The following is a 22,310-nucleotide window of genomic DNA, read 5'->3' as shown; positions in this document are numbered from 1 at the left end:
TGACGAGCAGCTGCACACAACTGCATGACTGAGCCTGGACTGCCTTGAACGAGCGAGGAATCCTCCATGTAAGGAACACACGAAGGCAAGGACTCATCTCTCGCGAGGAACGACGCCGTTATCGGAATCTCTACAAACAACACGAGAATTCATCATTCACACGGTAATATAACCCAATCTTACACAGTACATGTGTTGTGTGCGAGCGTTGGGTAAAGAAGCTGAACTGAAATCACATTTAATAGCGGTTTCTTCAGTAGTCAACGTTTGTTGCATTACGTTACGGCGGCCTTTAGGCCCTACTAGCATGCTAACCGCCACGCTAGCTTAAATAGCGTCTCCTTTGCGGGGCTTTAGCTTTAACGTTAGCACGCAAATCCGATATTGTAGCGTCAGCTAATGTTAGCTGCTAGCTGTCAGAGCTACTTAGCGAATGGAAAATGGAAAGCTTTGCCGAAGTAATAACGTTAGTTCTGGCACAGTGACTAATATAACATAATACATAGTCAGTAAACGCGCCAAACTGGACAGTTTCGGACGTATATTCTTCTATATTTAACATCGTGAAGAGACCCCCGCCCAGTTAGCTAGCCGTAGCATTACCAACAGAGTTCTAATTTAACATTGTTAGCGCCTGCATAGAGACTATCACCACTATGCCATGCTTTCATTGTAATATTTGTAAAGAAGTTGCAATTTTGGCAAGGGATTTTGCCCAAACAGTTGTAGAATGTCCTGTCACCAGCTAGCTAGCTATCGCTAAAGCTAAGGGTAGCTAAAATAACCCGCCATTGACAGGACAGGTAGCACCAGCTGTCATAAGTGATTACGACGTACTTTTAATTATCAGCACGCAATTTCTCCCGTATGTTTATACGGATTTATCCATGAAGGTAAAACAAGAACAGCAGATAGGAGAAGACCTCGCTCAGGAGAAGACCTGATGTTTCTGTATATTTTCCCTTTCTCATGCACACAATATTACTGACAGTATTTGTGTCAGGGTCGTGTCTCTTTTTCATGACTACACAAACCATGAAAATATAATGAATGCATTTATCCGTCTCTCAGAATATGTGATTAATGGGGCTTAAATGGATCCTTAGATCTGTTCCATAAACTGTGGTAAGGAAGGCAATGGCAGTACAACTCTTATCTTACTAATGGGGACTTAACGCTGTCCAAAGCAGACAAATGTAATATCATCAGGGAGCATAACAGCTCTTTCATTGTAGCAGTTGCGCTGTATGCAGTCTCTCAACAAGGTAGATACAAATTTAAAGCATGACAGCACATGCAGGATTGTAATGGTAATAAAAAGGTAAATAAAAGCAGGCAATCAAAACAGTTCAGTCAATACAAAGCAGCCGTTGAACCATGCACAGCACAGAGGCCTGTCAATATTTGGCATAACTCATAACATGCAAAAGCTATATAGGGTTAACACTGATGGTCAGAGCAAGATGAAATAGTTGCCTAACATTAAGTTGGCAGTGAGGTATGTGTAATGAATACTAAAATGTAAGGTCTCAAGGAAGGCAGAAGTATACTGCTGCCATGCTTTGCTAGGAAAGAAAAGGCAGATGGGAAAAGGAACTGTCATTGGTTTGATGCAGTCAGTTCTTATTCACAGTTTTTGTGTATATTGGGCTTTGTTCATAAATTGTCAAAGTATGGAAGGAACAAGGTGTTATTTTGAAAACCAGTAACTCATCTGAAGGACTGGCCTTTAAGAAAAAAGGTAAACAAAATATGACGGTGACAATACAATGTTTTCTCAAAGACCCTCTGTAAAGTATATGTCTATTGGTACCTGACTGGAAGGGGGTCTGTTGGATCAGTATTGTTGTTCATGTCCCAGTGTAGAACTCCCTATTTTTTCCCCTTTATTAGGGTTTTTTCTGTGAATTGAATGTGGGAGTCAGGTGTTTCTTTCAGGTTCCATGTCAGGAACAGAATCAGAATCAGTTTTACTGTCAAGTACGTTTTCACATAACAGGAAATTTGACATGGTGTTTTAGCGCATAACAGGAAATACAACATTTGGATAAATGGGTAAAAAGTAAGTGTTGTAAATCAGTATACAGTAAGTGCCAAAATATGATTAGGTCAAGTGTTACAAGTCACATGAAATATACGTATAGTTACACTGTCCAGAATAGTAAAGGGTTAAATAATGTGGGGTGTGAGGTCTAGAAAGGACAGAAATTGAGTAAAAGAGTTGAACTGAAATACCATCTTCACTATAGAACAAATGTGGAATTTATATACTGTTCATAAAATATTAATTCCTTCAAAGATACACACGGGATCAGGAAACAGGAGATAGATCCCTATGCTGGAACTGCACACCAAACAATAAAACTTCCTTATATAACTAAACCTTGGCCCGCACACAACATAAATTATCTTCCCAGCTGCTGAGGATTGTTGATTCTCTAGACTGCAGTGGATGTTGGCTCCTCAGTAGCCAATACAAACTCACCCATTCACAGTAAAGAAATCTGAATATTATTAATGTGGTCCTATAGTCTGATTGCATTTCGCTACACTTGCAAAGCTTGTTTGCATCACTACTATCTTAGCAGGCTTGAGGATAACTTTACATGTCTTCCAACTGTTTCACTGCTTCTGTAATTAAACTGTTTCTCACACGCTACTACACAGGCTGTACAGTGAAATCAGTGTCCCAGCAGCTGCAGCTTCAGTCCTCTATCATTGTCTTCAACCACAGTACTGCTTTGTGGTCACCTACATGTTGAGTCCAATGCACAGTCACTGTGTAAAACAGAAGAAAATAGAGTTGAAGCCTAAAAAGGTGCCGAGGGTTGTGGTTATGTGTGAAAAATGTGAGTCTAATCCCACATCAGCTAGACTGATTAAAATATAACTTATCTATTTAGTCAGGATACGCTTGCAAGGAGCATTTTAAAATGTGCTGAAATGCATTCTGTGCTGAAAAGCGATAATGACACAAGATGTTATTTTTGAGCTGCAGTAGCATTTCCCTGTAAGAAACACTGTTTTAAACATCGTTAAAGAAATGAATTTCAGATTGGAGTTTAAGATGCCTTCAGCTCAGGGTTCTCGCCAGCGCATTTCAGCATAACGGGCCGTTACGCTGTCAGTTTAAAAGATTACGCTGTGATTAGGGCTGCTACGCTGTTATTTTGACAGATAACGCCATGTGCATTTGTTTTTATTGACTGGGTGCCTATCTAGGTTAATTTATGTCTCCCCACCTCAGCCGTACTTTCCTGTCGATTGACCCGTTCCCGTCTAAAATTAAGAGCAGCTTCTAATCTCGGGGTTACAATTAGCATGTCTCGGTTGTTTCCGTTATGCCATGTATGGTGAATAGTGACCTAAATCACGAGCATTTGGAGCATCTGTGTGACACTCATTGGCTGACATCTGGGCCGGCCGCTCGCGAGATTTAATGAAGGCTATTGCACGCGCGCGGGAGGACCTGCCGTTACGCTGTAAAAAAATCCTGGTGAGAACCCAATAAGGCAAACTGTGGGTGCAGTATCTCCAGTAATGAAGAGGCAGCAACAGATGTCTTCTGTCTTATAGGAACATGTAAGTAACTATTCTGCTGTCTTGTTTCAGCTGTGAAGAATGTCTGAACAAGAGTTGGATGATATTGTGCAAATCACAGTGGAGGACTTTAACCAGGAAGCCCGTACAGGTAAGATTTATACGACGGAATTTGACAACATATGTGTTGTTTTTCTCTATATTTTCATCAATATACAAAAAATGACCAGATATTGACATTCTTTTACATTTTTGAGGTTAGGTTATCTATTAGATTAGTGCAGCACTATGAAACATAGATATTTAAACAGTAATGATTTAGCTTATTTTTAAGTAAATGAAGTTTTGATGCTAACTTGGTCTAGGCTAAGTGTGTGGTAACTGAATCTTTATTATGTGGAGGTTGTGCATTATACACCGTCTATCGAATTGGGACTCGGCAGGTACTCGGTACTCATTTGACCTCTGACCTGGACATCCTAAAGTGAATTCTAACAAGAAGACCGTTGTGTGTTGTCTTAAAAATATCTCTGTATTTAATTCATGCCAGACATGCTGGACAATCATGAAGATGATGAAGACAGGCCTCAGAAGAAAAGAAAGAAATTCAGCACCACCCAGGAAAACAACAACAGTAATCAAGATATAGCTTTTATTAAGGTTTGTATCATGGGTGAAGTCTAAAGCTCATACTTTGTTTATATCTTTAGAATTAGTGGATAAGATGTTTTCTTTTCATATGGGGATAAATTACCATGTTTTATTATTCATGTTCTCAGAACCTGTTGGTTTCATTCACTGGATCAGTCGGCCAACGACTGGAGGAAATTGAATCAAAGCTACACTCTCTGGATGCCACATGTAAAGCCCTTGGACGCAAGCTAGACAGCATGATACCCTGTGCCAAGAGTCCTATCCAGGTTCCTATGGTTGCTGGATCACCTCAAGGGGCCACTCAGACTTGGAACAAAGTGCGATGGTTAGCTCCAAATATTTGTCTATTGAAATAATTTCAATCAGTCAGTCAGATTAAAAAGACAATGTGCACATATTCTGTTAATATGCAGATAAATTATCCTTTTAACAATTTTTTAAAAATCTGTTGTGAATATACTGTAAGTCATAGCAGAACCATATTACTTAAGTTTATCTTTAAGTGTATTGTAAAAAGCATGCATTAATGGGAATGTGTTTTATCTGCTAGTTACAATGTGTTTTACCCTTCTCTCTCAGTGTTGTCCCTCAAACAAATGTGATAGTGAGCAGTGAACACCCAAAAGGCTCAAGCCAGGAAGACACTCCACTGGAGAACCTGCTCAGCAAGTGAGTGGCTCACATGGACAGCATGCTGTATGCTGCAAATCTGTCCTGACAAACTGCCTTGTTGAAAAGTAATGTACTTAAAATATACCTCACTCAGTGCCTTACCCCAGTTTTCAGTTCAGGCAATGGAATCAGTATATTGTGCTTCTTTGCAGCGCGGTGACCAGAAGACGACAGAACACAATCCTAGTAAAGGTGCCAGGACCCGAAGAGAGTCAGGAGGAACAGGACAGTGGCTCAGAGGCTAGTGACACTGTTTCCAATGGTGGTCAGTCAAGCAGTGCACAGAACGGCCAGAATGTTACACTCATCACACTCAATTCAGAAGGTATGACTTCACACTGTTGATATAGAAATGGACACACTCAAATGTGTGTTATTCTGACTGCTTTTAAAACTTTACATGTGTGTGCTCTGTTACATTTGTCATTATTAGATTTTGCATTCACTTAAAAGCCAAATGGCACGCATTGTCACTGGTGTTGAGTAGAACCCTCTCTGACTGAGTAGCTATATGAAAAGCTACAGGTTTCAGAATCTTGTTTTTCCTTATGAAGTGAACGATATCAGACTTTAGGGCAGAATTGCTCCAGTTAAAAAGCAACACAACATTCAACTTAAACGTGGTACTTCACATTAACAAATTGTTCTTTGCTGTACCCACATGACTTTCAATTCTTTGGTGGCTTTTCACCCTGAGAAGGGCACATCAGCCATTTCACTGATAGCAGAATAGTGTTGCTTTGGCAGGGTTACACTTAGTTAATGCACCTAATGTGACTCTTTCGGCTGATCTCTGCTTTAACTACAAAGCAAACTGTGCTTATGTGTCAAGTTTGATGATTCTGCCTTTTTACCTCAGCCTGTATGGATACTTGCTGTAATTGGTCTTCCGTGTTTTCAGTAGCTTTACTTAGTGGTTCTGGCTGAACTCAAAAGAAAATAGTTCATTTTAACTGGGCAAACCTAAATGGAGTCCATATTGTTGTTGCATTTGCTGTGGTTGTTGGTTGGGTAGATTTTAAGTAGATGGGAAGTTCTTGGTTATCTTCAAAGCCAAACAACTATTCATTTATTTGCAACTCTGGGTTAGCATGATAAAACTGTGTGAGTCAGCTTTAGCTAGATGGTCCATGTGTCTAACACACGCTATGAACAAACAGCCAAACCACATTCTCTCCTTTTCAATACATTTAATAAAAGTTTTTCCCACAATTTACTCACTTCTTTTTTACTACCACATGGGTGTGCTGTTGTATTTCATGAGTCACCTGTATGTCTCTGTACCAATGTAGTATTGTCAGCCCGTGACTCCACACCTTTATATAGAATGGATGTATTTTGTTTTTTCACTTAGGAAGGCTAGATAGAATTGGCATGATGCCCCACATCTTGGTATTATTAACAGCTACAGATTTGATGAAAGACTTCTGTGTAGCTGTGATTTAAGAACTGTTCCCTCTCTGTTCTTCAGATGATTATCCAGCCGGCACCTGGTTGGGAGATGAGAACAACCCAGAGATGCGAGTTCGTTGTGCAGTGTCTCCAGCTGACATGCTTCACATCAGCACAAATTGCCGCACAGCCGAGAAAATGGCTCTGACGCTGCTAGACTATCTGTTCCACCGGGAGGTCCAAGCCATGTCAAATCTGTCTGGGCAGGGAAAACATGGAAAGAAGCAGCTGGACCCACTCATGATCTATGGCATTCGCTGTGAGTCCTAAAACCATTACCCTCTACTACTGACAAGGTTTTACTTCACTTCATTTTTGACAAAGTGGAGGTCGACCTCTTGGTAAACACTATTCTCTTGACAAATTAGTTACATAAACAACTTTCTTTAATACACTGCTGCTGACACTGACAGACTTCCTGAACATCTTAGAGGTCCAGAAAAAATATGTTCTTATAAATATTCATTGGAACTGACACTTACGTACTTGGCAAGTGTTTCTGAGCAGTTTGAACTTGCCAGTTTGCGAAAACTGAATCACCAGAATAAACCTGTAGTAGGTGCCAATTCAGAATTTGGTAACCACTGTTTATCTCATGATTATTATATGGTTTCTGCATAGTTCTGCCAAGTTGTGCCGGGTAGTCGGGGTGGGGTTGATGGTCCGCTGGGATGGCCAATACACCATTGCAGCCGCGTGTTAGCAGTCTCTTCCCCATTGCGATCACCATCATTGCTAAGGCTTTTTGACTTCTACATTTCATCCTTGACATTATTTTTAAATGTCACAAACTGACCCTGGCAAAGCTGCCGGCTGCTTGGCTAGCTAAGGTAGTTAGGTACTGTTAGCTTGTAATAGCTGGGTGTGCCAAGTGTTGAAAGTCACTGTAAAATGAAGGTAAACAACACTGATCTCAGACCAGCTGTTTTTCTGTAGTGTGTTCACTTTTTAACCAACGGATGTCGCTGGTGAGCTTTCCAACTGTTATATCTGCTCCCAGCTACTTCACTGTAACTGTAGTTTTATACAAATGTCAGGGGGTCAACTTAGGTCCGGTGGGTTGCCGGTCCTGCAATACACTGGCGGAAACCCTGGTAAGAATTACACTAATAAATTTCACTCTGCTGGGTTTAAAGCCTTGCCTCCTTATGGCATCAAATGAACTCTCTGAGACCATCCCACATTTCATCCCCATTTCATTACAAAGCAGCACTGAATAGAACACAGAAATAGACTGCAGTCTCTATTCCCAAGGCAGGTTACAACAACATGCATTCATCATTGCACACACGCATTAATGTGCAACACATTTTATAACATACCAGACTCTAAATGACAAGCACATGTCTGCAAGAAAGGTCTTAATGGAGTCGCTCTAAATTCAGTGAACTCTTTGATTCCAGATTAAGCACAGTCAGATTTACACTGGTAGACAGATGGATATTTATGAAAGTCCTGTGACCATATACTATATTTACATCATTCTTATTGCAGTGTTAAGAGGAGCTGTCAACTATTACAAGAATTTTGTAATCTTTGCAGATATTCTTCAACTTATTTTAGCAGATTGCAGATGCTGATATATGCACACATTTTATCCACCTAATTGCAGACATTAACTTTCTCATGTAGTGGAATTACCATCCTATTATGCCTGCCAATATTGTGATGGCGTGCTGGCAGGTGCAGAGATGCAATGCATTGCTTTTCAAAGGTACAAATTTACTGGACAAAACAATTTCAGTTTTGATGGAAAACCTACCAGATATATTTCAGTGTAACTATTTCTAACAAACCTTCTACCCAATCAGGCGTTATCTGTCCATCAGTGTTAATATTGGACTGATACCGGTATTTTGTTTTACATATTTTCTGATATCATACCATTAATATTGGCAATATCATTGTGCATCCTTAGCTGTAACTTGTCCTATAGAGTTTAATAAATCCTCCCATGGCATATGTAGACATAAAGTGAGATTAATGCCCTGTCCAAACTGCTTGTCAAATGGTTGGATAGCGTTTGGAATTTCCCTACTCCCACACCTTTATAGTGTTGGTCTGTGTTGACCATTAGGTCTAAGTTTGTGAAAGAAAAAGATCCAGCTGTCACTCCCACTCCAACCATGATTGGCCAACTATACAGAGGTGAGAAAAAAGTCAGGTATTGTACTTCTTTCTCTCACTCTCCTTTTTATTTTTGTTATGCAACTCTCTGTGACACTTTCACTGTGAACAACTATGTGCAATACTATGAAAGTCTGCATTTAGAGGCCGTGTGAAAGTGAATGCTCTTAAAAAAACATCTCTGCCTCACACACAATATCATGGCTTTTCCCTGCCTTTGAGTGTGGCCATTTGAACTATAAACACAGGTTTGTATACTCAGTTACCTGCATTTCCTCTCAGCAATGTGGCTGTGTGTTACATGCAGAATTGCTCTGACACAGAGGTATGTAGAGGCTGGAGCAGGGCCAGGTGACTTTTGGGTGACTCATTCTGCCTGCCTAAAAAAAATCACAAGAAGGAATGAAGCACCTGCCTTGCCTGCCTGTACAGGACCCATCAGGTGCGAAAGGGCTGCCGTATGCTGTCATCCCTCTATCCGCAGATATCCCTCACCTCCTCCTCTGTCTCATTTTCTATCCTCAGGTTGTAGCTGTGTTGTTAACCCATGTAGAAATGAGCTGTCAAGGGGCTCACCCCTTTAAACTGTTTATAACACAGCCACTAAATGCAGCTGCATCCAATCTCGCCTGCACACATCTCCACTGAGAGTGGGTAAAGGACAGTCACAGACCTGTGCTAACTTGTCAAAAGATGTGGAATAGAAATAAACAAAATCAGAACAGTTGTTTCCTTCACTTTTAATAACAAGTTTGCATTGGTTATAGGTGACATGGTTACACTGAAAAGAGCCTGTCCAGTTAGCAGTTAAACTGCTTAATTTGTACAGTGTATATCTCCTCTTGTGCAGCTGCTTTTTGTATTACAACTCAAACCAAGTTTTACATCCTGCAAGCATTATTGTAATGTATTATTACTGTGTGAGCTATACAACGAATTTGCTACACAGTTATTTCTATGTTTAATTTCATTATAAGATAATAATAATAATAATAATAATAATCTTTATTTATATAGCACTTTTCATACATCAGTTGTAGCACAAAGTGCTTTACAAACAGACAAATAATTAAAATAACATGAAAGAAATTAAGACCCAAAACCACCCCACCCCGCAATCCATACACTGTATTGTTTAAAAAGCAACATAAATAAAAGACAGTAATAAATCATGGACATTGTTATACCCAGTACATACTGAGGAAATGCCATCTTAAAGGTTTAAAATAGGTAGACACTGGAGGATAATATTTTCCACAGATATTGTCCACCTTACATTTTCATTCTTTCAAAGTTCTGATTAGTGAATTGTTCTGTGTTAAGTTTTGTATTGCAGCTTATGATACCCACAAGTTTAATTATGGTTTAGGTTTCTTTTCTTACATACTGAAACAGAGAGGAGGAAAATGTAAGAGGGAAACATTTCTTAGCCAAGAAGACTGAAAAGACAGAAAACTGATTAAAAAAGCCCTGGGAAAGGCCAGTTTAGAGACATGATGTGACTACACAAACAATATAATATATGCCACATGCAATCACCTTTGACCTCTCCATGTCTTCACAGGTCATTTGTTCCACAAATTTGGCATCTCGGAATCAGACTGGTATCGCATCAAGCAAAGCATTGACTCAAAGTGTCGTACTGCCTGGAGACGTAAGCAGCGTGGACAGAGTCTGGCAGTCAAGAGCTTCTCCAAACGCACACCTCGCAGTACAGTAGCAGGTAAAGTACAGATTATTATCACAGGGCTGTAAACTGTTCTAACTTCATGCACCTAGAGACCATGGCACAATGTATCTTGGATATCACCTTGTTTGTGGCTATAGCTACAAAAATACATAATAGCAGCACCATATTTATTTACATTTTACATGTGCTTGAACTTCCGCTTTTCTTTAGACTACTGTACATGCTTTAAGATTCAGGCTTTATATTATTGCCACCTACAAGTTGTGTGATAGTGAGAGAAAGAAATAGAGAGAGGCTGTCAGAGATGCAGAGATAAGGATTCTGTAATAGAATCCACAGGAAAATGATGCATAGTTGAGAAAGAAATCTAAGCTTTTTCAAAGGTGCTCCCTAAAAAAAAAACATAGTTCTGCCTTTATTCCAGAGTATTTACTACATATCACAAGGACATCTGATAAAAACGGATCACAGCTGAAGCCAGTGTGAGCCAGAAGGCACAGCAAAAAACAACATGCAGAATGGCTGAGTGTTTGACTACAGTGAACTATAACATGTTAAACGCTAAGTCTTTTTTTTGAAATTCACACCAACCTTTTTAAGTTTGTTGGTCTTTGTGTTGTAGAAATCAATGCACTTGGGAATCATCTGACATCTTTCTTGTAAGTTGCTCTGGGAGTGAGCACATTTATCTGTACAATCTGTAAAACTAATACCTACCTCCATGCTCATATGTCAATGAGATGATAAACATTGCAACATTTCTGCAGTTGTTTTATGATCAAACAAGGTGTGTAGTTGTGAAAATCAGCCACAGACCCTACCAGAAACAGACATCTGCTGCTAATTCTTTTGCATACATGCTGGTTACACCACCACTGGTCTGAAGTTTTCATTGGGTTCAGTATAGCAGAATGTGACCTTAGTTGACTCATAGTTATGAAACGTATTAATCTTGAGCTGTCAGCAAAATGTAATTTGAATGTTCAAACTTTGAGCTAGTGCTGAATTAATATGAAACTCCTTATCACTGTGATGCCTTTTCCTTCTTCACACTTTGAGGAAGCTTCAGTTATGGTTATGACCAAAGTTTAATATGGAGCCTATAACGATTAGTCATTTCTAATAAAGTTTACAGAGTAGTCCACCTGGAGGCTTTTCATTGGTATTACACATGGGTAAATATATTTGGTGCAGCTTATCAATTGGTCAATTTTGACATGATGACTGGGCTATCAAGTTTCACAATTTACTAGTAACTTGTTTATATAGATTGGCTGCTTTGCACCAAAAGGCAAATTAGATAAAGTCCCTCTTTTCTATTTTAGTGCCTATTATTTTTATACAGGAACAGCACTGTATGCAAATACTGTGCAAATCACACTCAGCAAACTTAGGCAATTGTTATTTCATCAGCTATATGAAAACTATTTCAGGATACAGGGTGTTTTGCTGCAGATGGTTGTAATCTGCACACAATGGCTGCTGTCCTTCGTTCCCTGTGAGCCATCACCTCTCACCTCTGACCAGGGAAAAGTAAGACTGCAGGGGAAAACCAAATATCCTGTGAGCTCACAGTAGGGATGGATTGTCAGGCTCTGCCTTCTCAGTCCACACACACCCTACAGTGTACAACACAAATGCTAGTTCAGAGGGTGCATCCACCAACATGCAACAAACACACAAACAGACATTCTGTTCTTAATCTGATTAATGGACAGGAAAGAGGCAATTTTTATGTTTTCAAAATCATTGTTTATTGGTGAACCAACACATAAAGCTCAAATCGGACCATTTGCTTCCATCAGCCACCTGACAAATTAAAGTTCTGAGAATTATTTAATTAATACAGTATGTAGTCATAGTAACTAAAGATGGAAAACAACCTTGCTTTACAAAGCAGTGTACCACTAACAGATCTTGTATGATGTATATAATGTGTCATTTATGTTTGCTGTAAATGAAACCTACATTCTGCTTTTTTTATGCTCGAGAGAGGAGCCAGACTGTGTTCCTTAGCAGCGTTAACCTCATTTCCTCTAAATAGCCTGTTTGTTGCTCCACATTTTGACATCTAACAAGAGGAGATGTGATTTTGTTTGTTTTGTGGCCTGTTGCGTAGACTCCGCTTTTACTCAGGTTGCTGCTGCTTTTCACTGCTGATATGGCGGCTTGATTTCTTTGGGTTGGCATAAATCTGTGCGGGGTGATGGAAGGTCCACACAGGGGTTCCAGACTGCTATTGTGTTAGCGGGTGTTTCGACTGAACCCTGGAGTTTGTGTTTGTCTGCTAGACTGTGTGTTTGGATGGATATCTGGAGAGGCCTTGTTGTGTATTTAGGCGTTTGATGAAGTATAAACATAGCGTTATCCAACAGATGGTCTGGGAATTAGCCAGTTTTTTAAAAAAAAAGTTTGCTAAGGCCCCTTGCATGATCGTGTTTGTGTATGTGTCTGTGTTTTAGTTACCTCATCCTTATTTCTTATGTGTGCTGGAATCACTTGCCCTGTATTTATGACCTACTTCCACTGCACACATGAGCTCACAAATGACCATACTGCCTGTCCTCCTATCCAGAGGAAGGAATCACAGAAGAAACAGCCCACATAGAGACTGCCACCCAGCAGACCTTGCACTACACACTGGCCAATCAGCAGGTCCAGTTCCACCGTATTGGCGAAGATGGACAAGTTCAGGTGGTGAGTGTCTGACATTTCATCCCTCAGTCTTTCTCAGGATTTATCAGAAAACACTTTTGTTGACACACCAGTAAGTCTTTATCCTTTGCTCTTACAATATTTATCAGAGTTTATCTTACGATTAGCTTTCCTTTTCTCATTTTTTTTCCTGAAATTTGTTTTTCTTTGTCTTTTTTTTCCCCACTGCTGTCATATAAGAGTCTCATAGAGCGGGGTTTATGGTGTACTGGGACAGATCACACCACCCACTACAATGACACATACAGCATTCTGAAGTAATGCAATGCAACTTATGTCAATGAAGGAGTGAGTCATGGTCAGTGATGGGCTGGTCATGTACAGATGCTATGTTTAAAGGTCACATTCAGGCCCACTGCAGCATTATGAGTGGGCTGATGGAGAGGAAATGACTGGACCTCGTCGTTCCCTGTGCCCTGAAATCACTCAACTCGATAATTTAAGGGACGATAAAGGCCCGTTGATCGAAAGATATCCGAGTTTTAAAGTTACGTTGTACCTGTGGAATTAAAGGTTTTAGATGAGGGTTTATTGTTGTGATTACAGTCATTCTGTGTATTGAAACAACCAGTGAGAGCCACACTGAAGCTATTAGACAATGTTTGTTATGAGGGGTTATTCATGAGGAAACTAAAGTACATTTTCTTTCCCAAGTATACATGTGCACGTGTCTGAATCACAAAGTCAGTATTACCAACTTAAAAAAAAGAAAAAGTAATTATAGCCATAACACGTGCTTGATAATGCTATGGGAACAACAGAGAAATAATTTCCACTCTCGTTGGTGCACTACCTGCATGTAATGACAGTGCTACAAAGCTATCACATAATTTACTGCGTTGAGTCTTTCTCCAGTTAATGCGTTGCTACATGATGCATGGGTCTGGCGGCACTGATGATAGGTGACTTTCCTGAGAAAGGAATGAATAGGCATCAAAGATAGAGGGCGGACAGGCAGGAAGAGAACTTGGGGAGAAGGTGGGAGAGAGAGCGCTCGTCAGGAGTTCGCTGTGCAGTTATTACCATCCTGACAGGCACACACCTGAGTATTAGAAGCTGCAGCTGAGCCTAAAATTTTATGAGTACTGCAAATGCAGTAGAGGAAATCAAGTATACCTCAGCATTACAGCCATCATTCCATAATTACTGAGTAACATTTTACATTTCCGGTTTACATTTAGTACACTAGAGCAGCTTTGTCAATTGTTTTTCTTGGCATTATTTGTGTTACAGCCTAAACTAAACTTAAAGGAGAGAGTCACATTTTTTCCATGTCTGTCTTTTTCGTGCTGACACGTCTATATGAATATTTAAATGTTTTTGTTTGCTGTATCCTCATTCCTTTTCGTACTGGCCATTTCCACATCAGCTTACCAAGGAAGCAAAGTTTGGGAAAACCCAAACAGGGAATTATGCACAATAAAGACTATCTGACCACATTGTATAAATGTATTCTAATTGTAGGTGGATTTCACAAACTCACCTTTTTAAATTTATGTATTTCTGTCTCTCATTCTCTGTCTGTGTTTCTTAGATTCCACAGGGACAGTTGCATATTGCCCAGGTCCCACAAGGAGAAGAGGTGCAGATCACACAGGACAGTGAGGTAAGTGTGTATATGTGTGTATCACAGAGAAAGAAATAATGAACCACTCCTTTTCTTGAGTCATTCTTCTTGGTGTAGTAATTTTCTCAGCAAAAGCCTCACTCTGGAGAATTTGTCTCCCACTGTGGATATAACTGTTGCAGTTAAGTTCTTGAGAAAGGAGAGGCTGCTGTGAAGAGTTTAATGTTGTCTCTGTTAGTGTGGGAATGTCAGTATGTTGTGAGTGTGGTTTGTAATTAGATTTGCCTTTTTTGACTGGCTATTTTAAATTGCCCATAGTTTTTGTGTGAGCAGGTAGATTCATGCTTTAATATTAGTGTAAAGAAACTTAGCTACGGTGTGGTAAAATATATAGATTTGAATTAATTATGTCAATCAAATTATTAGGGCTGGACCTGAATATCAGAATATCTGGATATTCAGTCGTCACGGTGGTATCCGAATATTTATTTTAAGATCCGAATATTCGGATCTCAAAATCACCCTGATGCTCTACAGAGGATTAAGCGATGTATAGATAATAGATAGATGGAAATTATTCATTAAACTCTGGCTGATTATTGTTCAACCTACAACAACTTACAAACAAAAGGATGCTTCAAGATGCAAACTTTTGCATCACATTACATCTTTCAATTGCAGTACAATTGTACAGAAGCTAACAGACAAGGTTCTTACATGTTATTTAGACTACGGTACGTGGAGCACTGTTGATCAGTGTATTACCCTACCAAGCTACCAAATTCTATGATGATGCACGGGTGTGTTGAAGACAAATTGTTGCAATTATTTAGTAATTCCCATTTCTTTGTGATCACTGAAATTGTGTTTGCACAACTCACATTTTGTGGACTATAAGCTAATTTCTTTCTAAAATAAAGAAAAGGAATTTAATAGAGCAAATTGTTGCTCTTTATCTGTCAGATTAGTTTGGTAGAGTCATTAATATTTATGTGCCTTTTGGGCTCTGTATGTTTTTGTTTGCCCTCACAAACCACTTTCCCAGCATTATGCACCCAAGTGATACCAGACATTAGTACATTTTAAAAAAACAAAGTTTATACAACGAGCATCATATTGTTTATATGTCTGCTGGCTTACGCATAAGGCTATGACTTTTTTTTCCACATAATGCCCAGGTGTCTCATTTCCTCCACCAGACATCTTTGCATGTACACACAGCCTGCCAGTTGAAATCAAAATCTAACTCCAAACCACAACGACTACTAAAGAGGAATTTCCGCATCAGCATCATCGTTAATGATTTTTCAAGGATGTGGGAAGGAGATTTATTTCAAGGCGCCAGTCTGTGTACACACATATACTTGTAATCACATACTGTACATGATACATGCCACACGCGCATGTCAGCTTGACATTTGTACAAAAGCAACCGACACCTCTAACCAAGTGTTTTTCTCATTTCCGAGTGCTAAAGGACACTCTGAGGAAGAAATGCACAATTGAGTGAGAGAGACAGAGCAAATTGGAGGCAGAAAAGCTCTAAAGCCTTTCCTGCTCTTTGTGGCTGAGCCCAGATTTTTTTTCTCCTCTCTCCTTCCTATTCCATGATATTGTTTGTTTTTTGGAGTTCAAAGCTTAGCAACAAAATCCCACTTCTCCCAACTGCCACTCACAGAATATGTTTTCATTAGGAATGGGCCCCTTTCATCAACGACATCGGTTTTAGCGTGCTTGAAAAGGAAATGAGCTGTTTGAGAGATTACACTGCTCTCTGACCATATGGCTGCACAGACAGCATTGCATATATACATGAAATACAATTAGCAAGAGAGAAAACAGCTGAGCCTTGAGGTTGGCTAAGTATGACTTCTATAATATCCTCTTTCAAATAGTCTTGTTAATATGGCTGTGGGTGTTCAGAGATATTCTAGTGGTCTTCGCATCTTGACCAGACTGTGAGAAGCTTATGCCAGTGCAAATGCATTCCTGTTTTTGTTTACAGGAGCTGCAATGTAGCCTGAAATGATATGGCTGTTGATGTAAAGAAACGAACATCGCATTCAGATCTTATCATTGTAAACACTAGTCTGCCAACGTTTCTCAGCAGCAGGGGTTGGCAGACACCAAAAGTGTTGACACTGTTTTGTTGAATATCGGTCAGCTTAGCAACTACCTTAAAATATACTGCAAAAATGTAATCCTAACCTGTCACGCAGGTGGAGGCAAACGGGACAAAAAGTGTGCTGGTTAATGGCTTTGTTTGCTAGTGGAAGTTGTTAAATTAACATGTATATAAGGCTTCAGGCTTTAGTGTGACATATGATTTCTATATTTCAGGGAAACCTCCAGATTCACCAGGTGCATGTTGGTCAGGATGGACAGGTAAGAATGCATTTACAGTCATTTAAACAGAAGTTATAAAACACTAATTAATGCACGCTGTCAGTGATAAAATGATATCGACATCATTTCCTACTTTTGTGATTCACATCTGTTGCAAACATTGGCTGAAACCAGCCATTTGCATCGCTTGTAAGTATTACAGCTGCAAGCTGTAACTTTTTCAAATGGAAGCAAGATGATGGAGCATCTAGTCATGCAGGAGAATGTGCTTCACCTTGGTACATCATTGATATGTGATCTAAATGAATTCAATGGGCCAGGTAATGTAAATGTACTGAAGTGTTGAAGTTAGTTGTCCTTTTTGTTGTCAAATGAAAAACTGCTTTTTCAAGCATTTTTGTTTTTCACCACACTCTGCCATTTAGTTGGAAACAATAGAGACACACTGTTTGGAAGCGTACAACTACACACTCCTTTCAGCACACACACTCATACCTACAAACACTTCAGTGTTTTTTGTGTCCTCCTGATGTCTGTGTCTTTGTTAATCTCTCTCCCTCCTCCATTTGTATCTGGACTTCCTCTCCTGTTTCTCTATCCTTTCCTCTGATTTCCAAATGAGTCTTGATCAAAGCAGAGCCGGTCTATGTATGAACATTGCAAGCCGCATATGGATGCCTGAAGACAACCGTAATTTCACATTGATAATTTCAGCGTGTTTGTCTAGAAGCTAGGCTTTAAGGAAGGAAGTTCTTTCTCATGCTGCCCCTCTGGTGGTTGTGCTGTTTTGTGTTATTTTGTAACAACAGGTGTTTTTATGTAACAGCCATGGAGAGTAATGTCTTCTTGAATGGAGGCTACACAGATTAGCTGTTGGGTCATGACTAGAAAATATAGCTATTTATTTTTAAAGTCAATGAATTCCATGTGATCCCTTAAGGGTAATTGACCACTGATCCCTTTTCAGGGGTGATTCTGCATCTGCTGCCATACGCCTGCCACGTTGGCACAGTATGGTTGCTGACACAGCCAGCTCTGACATAAAAGCGTGCAGTCGGATGTAAAGTTTGAATCCTTGCTCAACTTTTGCTCTCACCCAAGGCAACATCCCATGCAGGTGCGGCACAGCAGTGGCCAATCAACGCTACCAGTCAGAAACCAGTCAGAAACTTATCAGTGCACATGCACATTTTTGATCAGTTACTCTGGATGGATCACAACCGGCATAATTTTACGTTTACTCAGTGGTTGTTGCAAACAGGTTAAAGTGACACATGACATATTTCCAGAGTTGTAGAATTATTAATCAGACAGCCGTATTGGCTTACCTTGTCCAAAACGCCCCCACAAACACAGCCTCTCGTGTTTAAGGCACCGGAAGACCACATTGCTGCTTACTTACAAGGTTTGTAGTGAAAATACTCAAAAATAGTCTACAGCATTAAATTCAGACTTTGGGAGCTATATTTACCGTTTTGTTGGCTCAGTTGTATAAAGTCTGCTTGTAATAATAATAATAGTAGGTATTATGCCAGTAGGGAGACTTACATAAGAGGCTCAAGATGTATTTATACGGTCAGTAAATTAATGCTTTATTCCAATGCAGTAAGTAGTAATGTGATAATTACAATAGTGTTACTTTTTAAGGAATTTGTGGACCACCAGTGCTGCACAATCATCACTCCTATGCAATATGTAAGAACCCTGGGTGGAGAAAGAGTTAGAAGCCAATCACTGACTGCAGCCATCTGGCTTCAGCTGCCCAGTTCTTTGTTTTATTGTCTGATTATGAACTCAATCATTCAGTTTGTTCATAGGTTCAAGATCCATTGGCTAACTGTGTGTGCTCACATTTGTGATATGTGGCTGCATCTGCTTTATATGAGTTTTTTCTTGTTGTTATTTGTATTGTTTTATTGGCCGTAAAGCTCTGTGTGTGTTTTCAATTGATTGAGCTCGTCACCACACATCCTCATGCTCGTTCTCTCTCACACACGCAAACACACACTCATGCTCGTGTACTCGGATGACCTCCTCGCTGAAGCTGACAGCAGCATTCCTCTGTGTCTCTCTCTAGGATCTTGGAACAAGTTTAGGCCAGAGTTTGGTTTAGATTTTGCGTCATAACACACATTTCCAGCAGTTATTCAGATCAGTTCATAGAGTACATGAACTTTTCTTACATATTTCAATTAACTCTCTCGGGTGTAGCTTTTCTTCATTATATATGCCATGACATGCACAACATGCATGAACACATTCACAAGTTGAAGCTGTGTTTTTCAATGTCTGTAGGCTTCAGTTCTTATAAGGATGCCAAAGCACTACAGGACATAGGAACTAAAAACTGAACAAAGGCTTTCCCTTGGCAGGTTCTGGGGGCTTAGTCCAATAAAAAGTTCTCATATTTTCATTTTTTTAATCTCATGCTTTGATTAAGTCTGTAAAGTGATATGAGTGTTGTGCCAAAGCAAACACAAATTGACTTATTCGTTTAACCTCATGTTGCAGGTCGAGTTGTTCACACACATGCAGTGGCGCATAGCAGTGGTAGCATCTCGTCACTTGTATATTGTCATATTTTCATGCACAAAAGGGCCAGCAAAATGTAGGTCAACTCTCAAATCTGATAAAGCCCAGTAAGAGCACAGAGTACAGTCAAATAAAACAGGACTTCAGCAAGTATGATGGTAATGCTAGCACTTATTCAGGAAGATAAATCACTTTGACTAGATATGGTTGCATACAAATGATATGTTATGCCTTTATCATGATTGCTGTTGTGTATCTTGGACCAGAATTCGCTAAGAATCACAGACAATGAAGATCAGACTTGATTCTGAAGGGTGCGTTCATAAATGTCAAATTTATCTGTTTACACAGAGGCTTATATAAAATAGGCTCTGTGTGATGTCACTATTTTTTGTAATCTGGGAGCTCTGTAAGGCTCAGTTAATGTACCTTAGCCTATTGTACTTATCACACTAAAGCTATCTCTTTTCTCTTTCTTTCTTTGGAGATGTTTCCTCCTCCTGGTTTTATTTTTCCTGTGTTGTGTAGTTGCGGTTACACCTGTCTGTTAAAGAACACCTGCCACTTCCAGTCGCTCCAGGTTACATTAATTGTCAGATGTTTACACTCTCAGGCCAAATCTTGGCTACATTTAGATCCATTACCTAAATTGAAAAGAAGTTGCACATTCCCAGCCTTGGACGTTTTAACAGCTTCACACAGATGTTTTTGATCTACAGGGCTCCTTCAGGGTCTCTTAATTAGTATACATTTTCCTCGGTGCACCTTGCTTATTTTGTATCCATCTGCAGTATTTGTTCCACTGAGATCCAGTGTCAAAATTCACATTTTGAGGTGGCCTGGCTTTCATTATTCTGTCAGATCTCAGTTATGCATGTGGATGTCATATCCGCACATAATCTGAATGTTGTGGCATCACTTACAAATTTCAAATTGAGGTGTTACGCTTCATTGAGAAGATGAGTCTAAATCTGCCTTTGGAGGTTTCATCATGAAAGCAATTTAGTAATCCTCTCTGCCGATTTCATCCCTGTCTCCTCCCCAGGTAGAGGTAATGGGACGTTTAATTACCTGAGCTGTTGCCAAATCAGTCTTGTGGACTATTTATTAATAAATATATTACATATTGTGAGTTCCCCTCAAAGCTATCATTATATTTTTAACAGACAATTCCTAGAATATGTTAAAATTTCAGCTTTCCTTGACAAAAACGTTCATGGAAATGCTCATTGGTATGCCGTTCTTTTGTTATTGCTAGTTGTTTGAGTTTTGCCTTTGTTTATGAGGCCATTATTTAAGCTTAATGCTCTGATGTTCTGCATTCCAATTCCAAACTGTCTTTGTGATTCACTTTTTCTGTCGTCAGAAGTGTATTATTTTCTCATGAATCTCATTTACGACTTAAGAATAAAACTGATTGTGTTTATTCACAATATTTAAGATTAAGACTGAATTACAATGGAAATAAATGTTTATGTGGTGTCATGTATTTTCATTTAAACCTGTTCGGCAGGGACAAAGCTGCCTTAGAAATAGACTTCCTCTCCTTATATTCAATTAATCGATCATGAAATTAATACATTTGCAATTACTCGAGCCGGGAAGAAAAAATGTAACCAACATTTCTTTTCTCAGACTTTATCAGTTGTGTGTCAGTATTAAAGTAAATCATACTGTAAAGTAAGCAAGTCAGTACTGAGGAAGATTTTTTAACTAAGAGATAAGTTAGTGGGGCCCTGTTGAGGTGAAGGGGTCAAACCCCAGTTCCATCGTTATTGGTGAAGTAAAGGTACCTGTGTAGTTGAGGAGACAGGCTGTTTTAAAATGTCATGAGTGCTGCAGACTGACCCTGCTGTCTACCCTTATTTCCATCTATCATCCTCTGTCTACTGGAGACTGTCTGCATGCAACGAGCAGAACAGTGTGCAACACAGGTCTGACTTTTCACTTTGAGTGTGTGTCTAACGGCTCATGTACGCACTGAAGTCGTGTAGTATTGGTGCAGATGTTTATGTGTCCACTTTCCCTGTCAGTTTGTGCCAACTGAGCCCCAAACTTAGTGCAACCGTGCCAGCTAAAAGTCTGAGCACAACTTGTCCAAAAGGATCCTAAGTTCCCTGATGGTCTAATAAAAACCCTCTCATGCAGACGGAAGAGAAAGCAGACCCATGAAACTATAAAATAACTTTTACTGCACTCCCTGTCTGTCATAGCCCCTTATCTTGAGCTGTTCTCTCTATGTGCCGTGATCTTACCCTGCGCTGATGCAGACCAAATGGAGGATTGAGAGATGAAAGGAGCAACTGATGAGGAGGAGGGGAGAAAGGGGGGGAAAAAAATGCAGAGAGAGGAAAACAAAAAAAAGCTATCTGGAAGACATGTTCTCTCCCAGTGATTAAAACTGACACCAGCTGAGCTGTAAATCAGACAAAAACGCACTCCATAATACAAATGCATGGTGTTACGTGCCACATAAATGCAAAAAGGGAAGCATGCCCTCTGCTGGAGCATCGCCTGGGTCTGGCACAATTATGTGCTTACAATGGCCTCAGATGACCTCTTTTTTTCTTTTACCCATCTTTGCTGTCACTGCGCATTGTAAATGTAGTGAATTCAGAAACAATGCAAATCGCATCTCTTTTGGTTTGTATTATAGCTTTAATTTCAAATGGGTAAAATTGACATTCTACATTCATTAACCCATAATAACAACGTGAAAACTGAATTTCTGGCCTTTTTTTTTAAATTCAATTTTGAAAAATAAAATCTATAATCTGTTTTGCAACACTACTTTTATCCTTAATTCTGGGCTCTCTGCAGCCTATCTTAGATTAAAGGCATTAGAGGAGATTTAATTTCCTACGACTTTGAACGTAGCATGCGCATGCGCACATACAACCTCTCCCTCACCCCCCTCTAACCTCCCCCCTCTTAACATTTACGAAGAAACGCCCCCCTCCAGAAACTTGCGTAGGACTCGTGAAGTTGCCTACAGCCGCAGTATAATACAATAAT

General features: G+C 39.7%; 1 protein-coding gene and 1 long non-coding RNA gene across 4 annotated transcripts in view; one reads left to right on the top strand and one right to left on the bottom strand.

The window, feature by feature from the left end:
- LOC127535077 (uncharacterized) overlaps positions 1-22,310 on the bottom strand; it is a 198,264-nt gene that overhangs the window by 21,977 nt on the left and 153,977 nt on the right. The gene's annotated exons all lie outside the window — the stretch shown is intronic.
- banp (BTG3 associated nuclear protein) overlaps positions 25-22,310 on the top strand; it is a 38,716-nt gene continuing 16,430 nt past the window's right edge. The window contains exons 1-11 of one of the 3 annotated variants that reach the window (XM_051952005.1): positions 25-163; positions 3,613-3,691; positions 4,091-4,200; positions 4,320-4,519; positions 4,774-4,863; positions 5,019-5,191; positions 6,338-6,577; positions 10,010-10,168; positions 12,711-12,832; positions 14,385-14,456; positions 16,758-16,802. In XM_051952005.1, coding sequence (XP_051807965.1) covers positions 3,622-3,691; positions 4,091-4,200; positions 4,320-4,519; positions 4,774-4,863; positions 5,019-5,191; positions 6,338-6,577; positions 10,010-10,168; positions 12,711-12,832; positions 14,385-14,456; positions 16,758-16,802 — 1,281 coding nt within the window. In that variant the 5' untranslated portion in view covers positions 25-163; positions 3,613-3,621. Of the gene's footprint in view, positions 164-204; positions 1,742-3,472; positions 3,497-3,612; positions 3,692-4,090; positions 4,201-4,319; positions 4,520-4,773; positions 4,864-5,018; positions 5,192-6,337; positions 6,578-10,009; positions 10,169-12,710; positions 12,833-14,384; positions 14,457-16,757; positions 16,803-22,310 lie in introns of those variants that run through there. The other 2 variants (XM_051952007.1, XM_051952008.1) reach the window with 2 other exon arrangements.

This window comes from Acanthochromis polyacanthus, chromosome 8 (assembly GCF_021347895.1).
Source record: "Acanthochromis polyacanthus isolate Apoly-LR-REF ecotype Palm Island chromosome 8, KAUST_Apoly_ChrSc, whole genome shotgun sequence".
NCBI lineage: Eukaryota > Metazoa > Chordata > Actinopteri > Pomacentridae > Acanthochromis > Acanthochromis polyacanthus.
The sequence above is the reverse complement of the archived record's forward strand: the minus strand, read 5'-3'. Positions and strand labels throughout refer to the sequence as shown.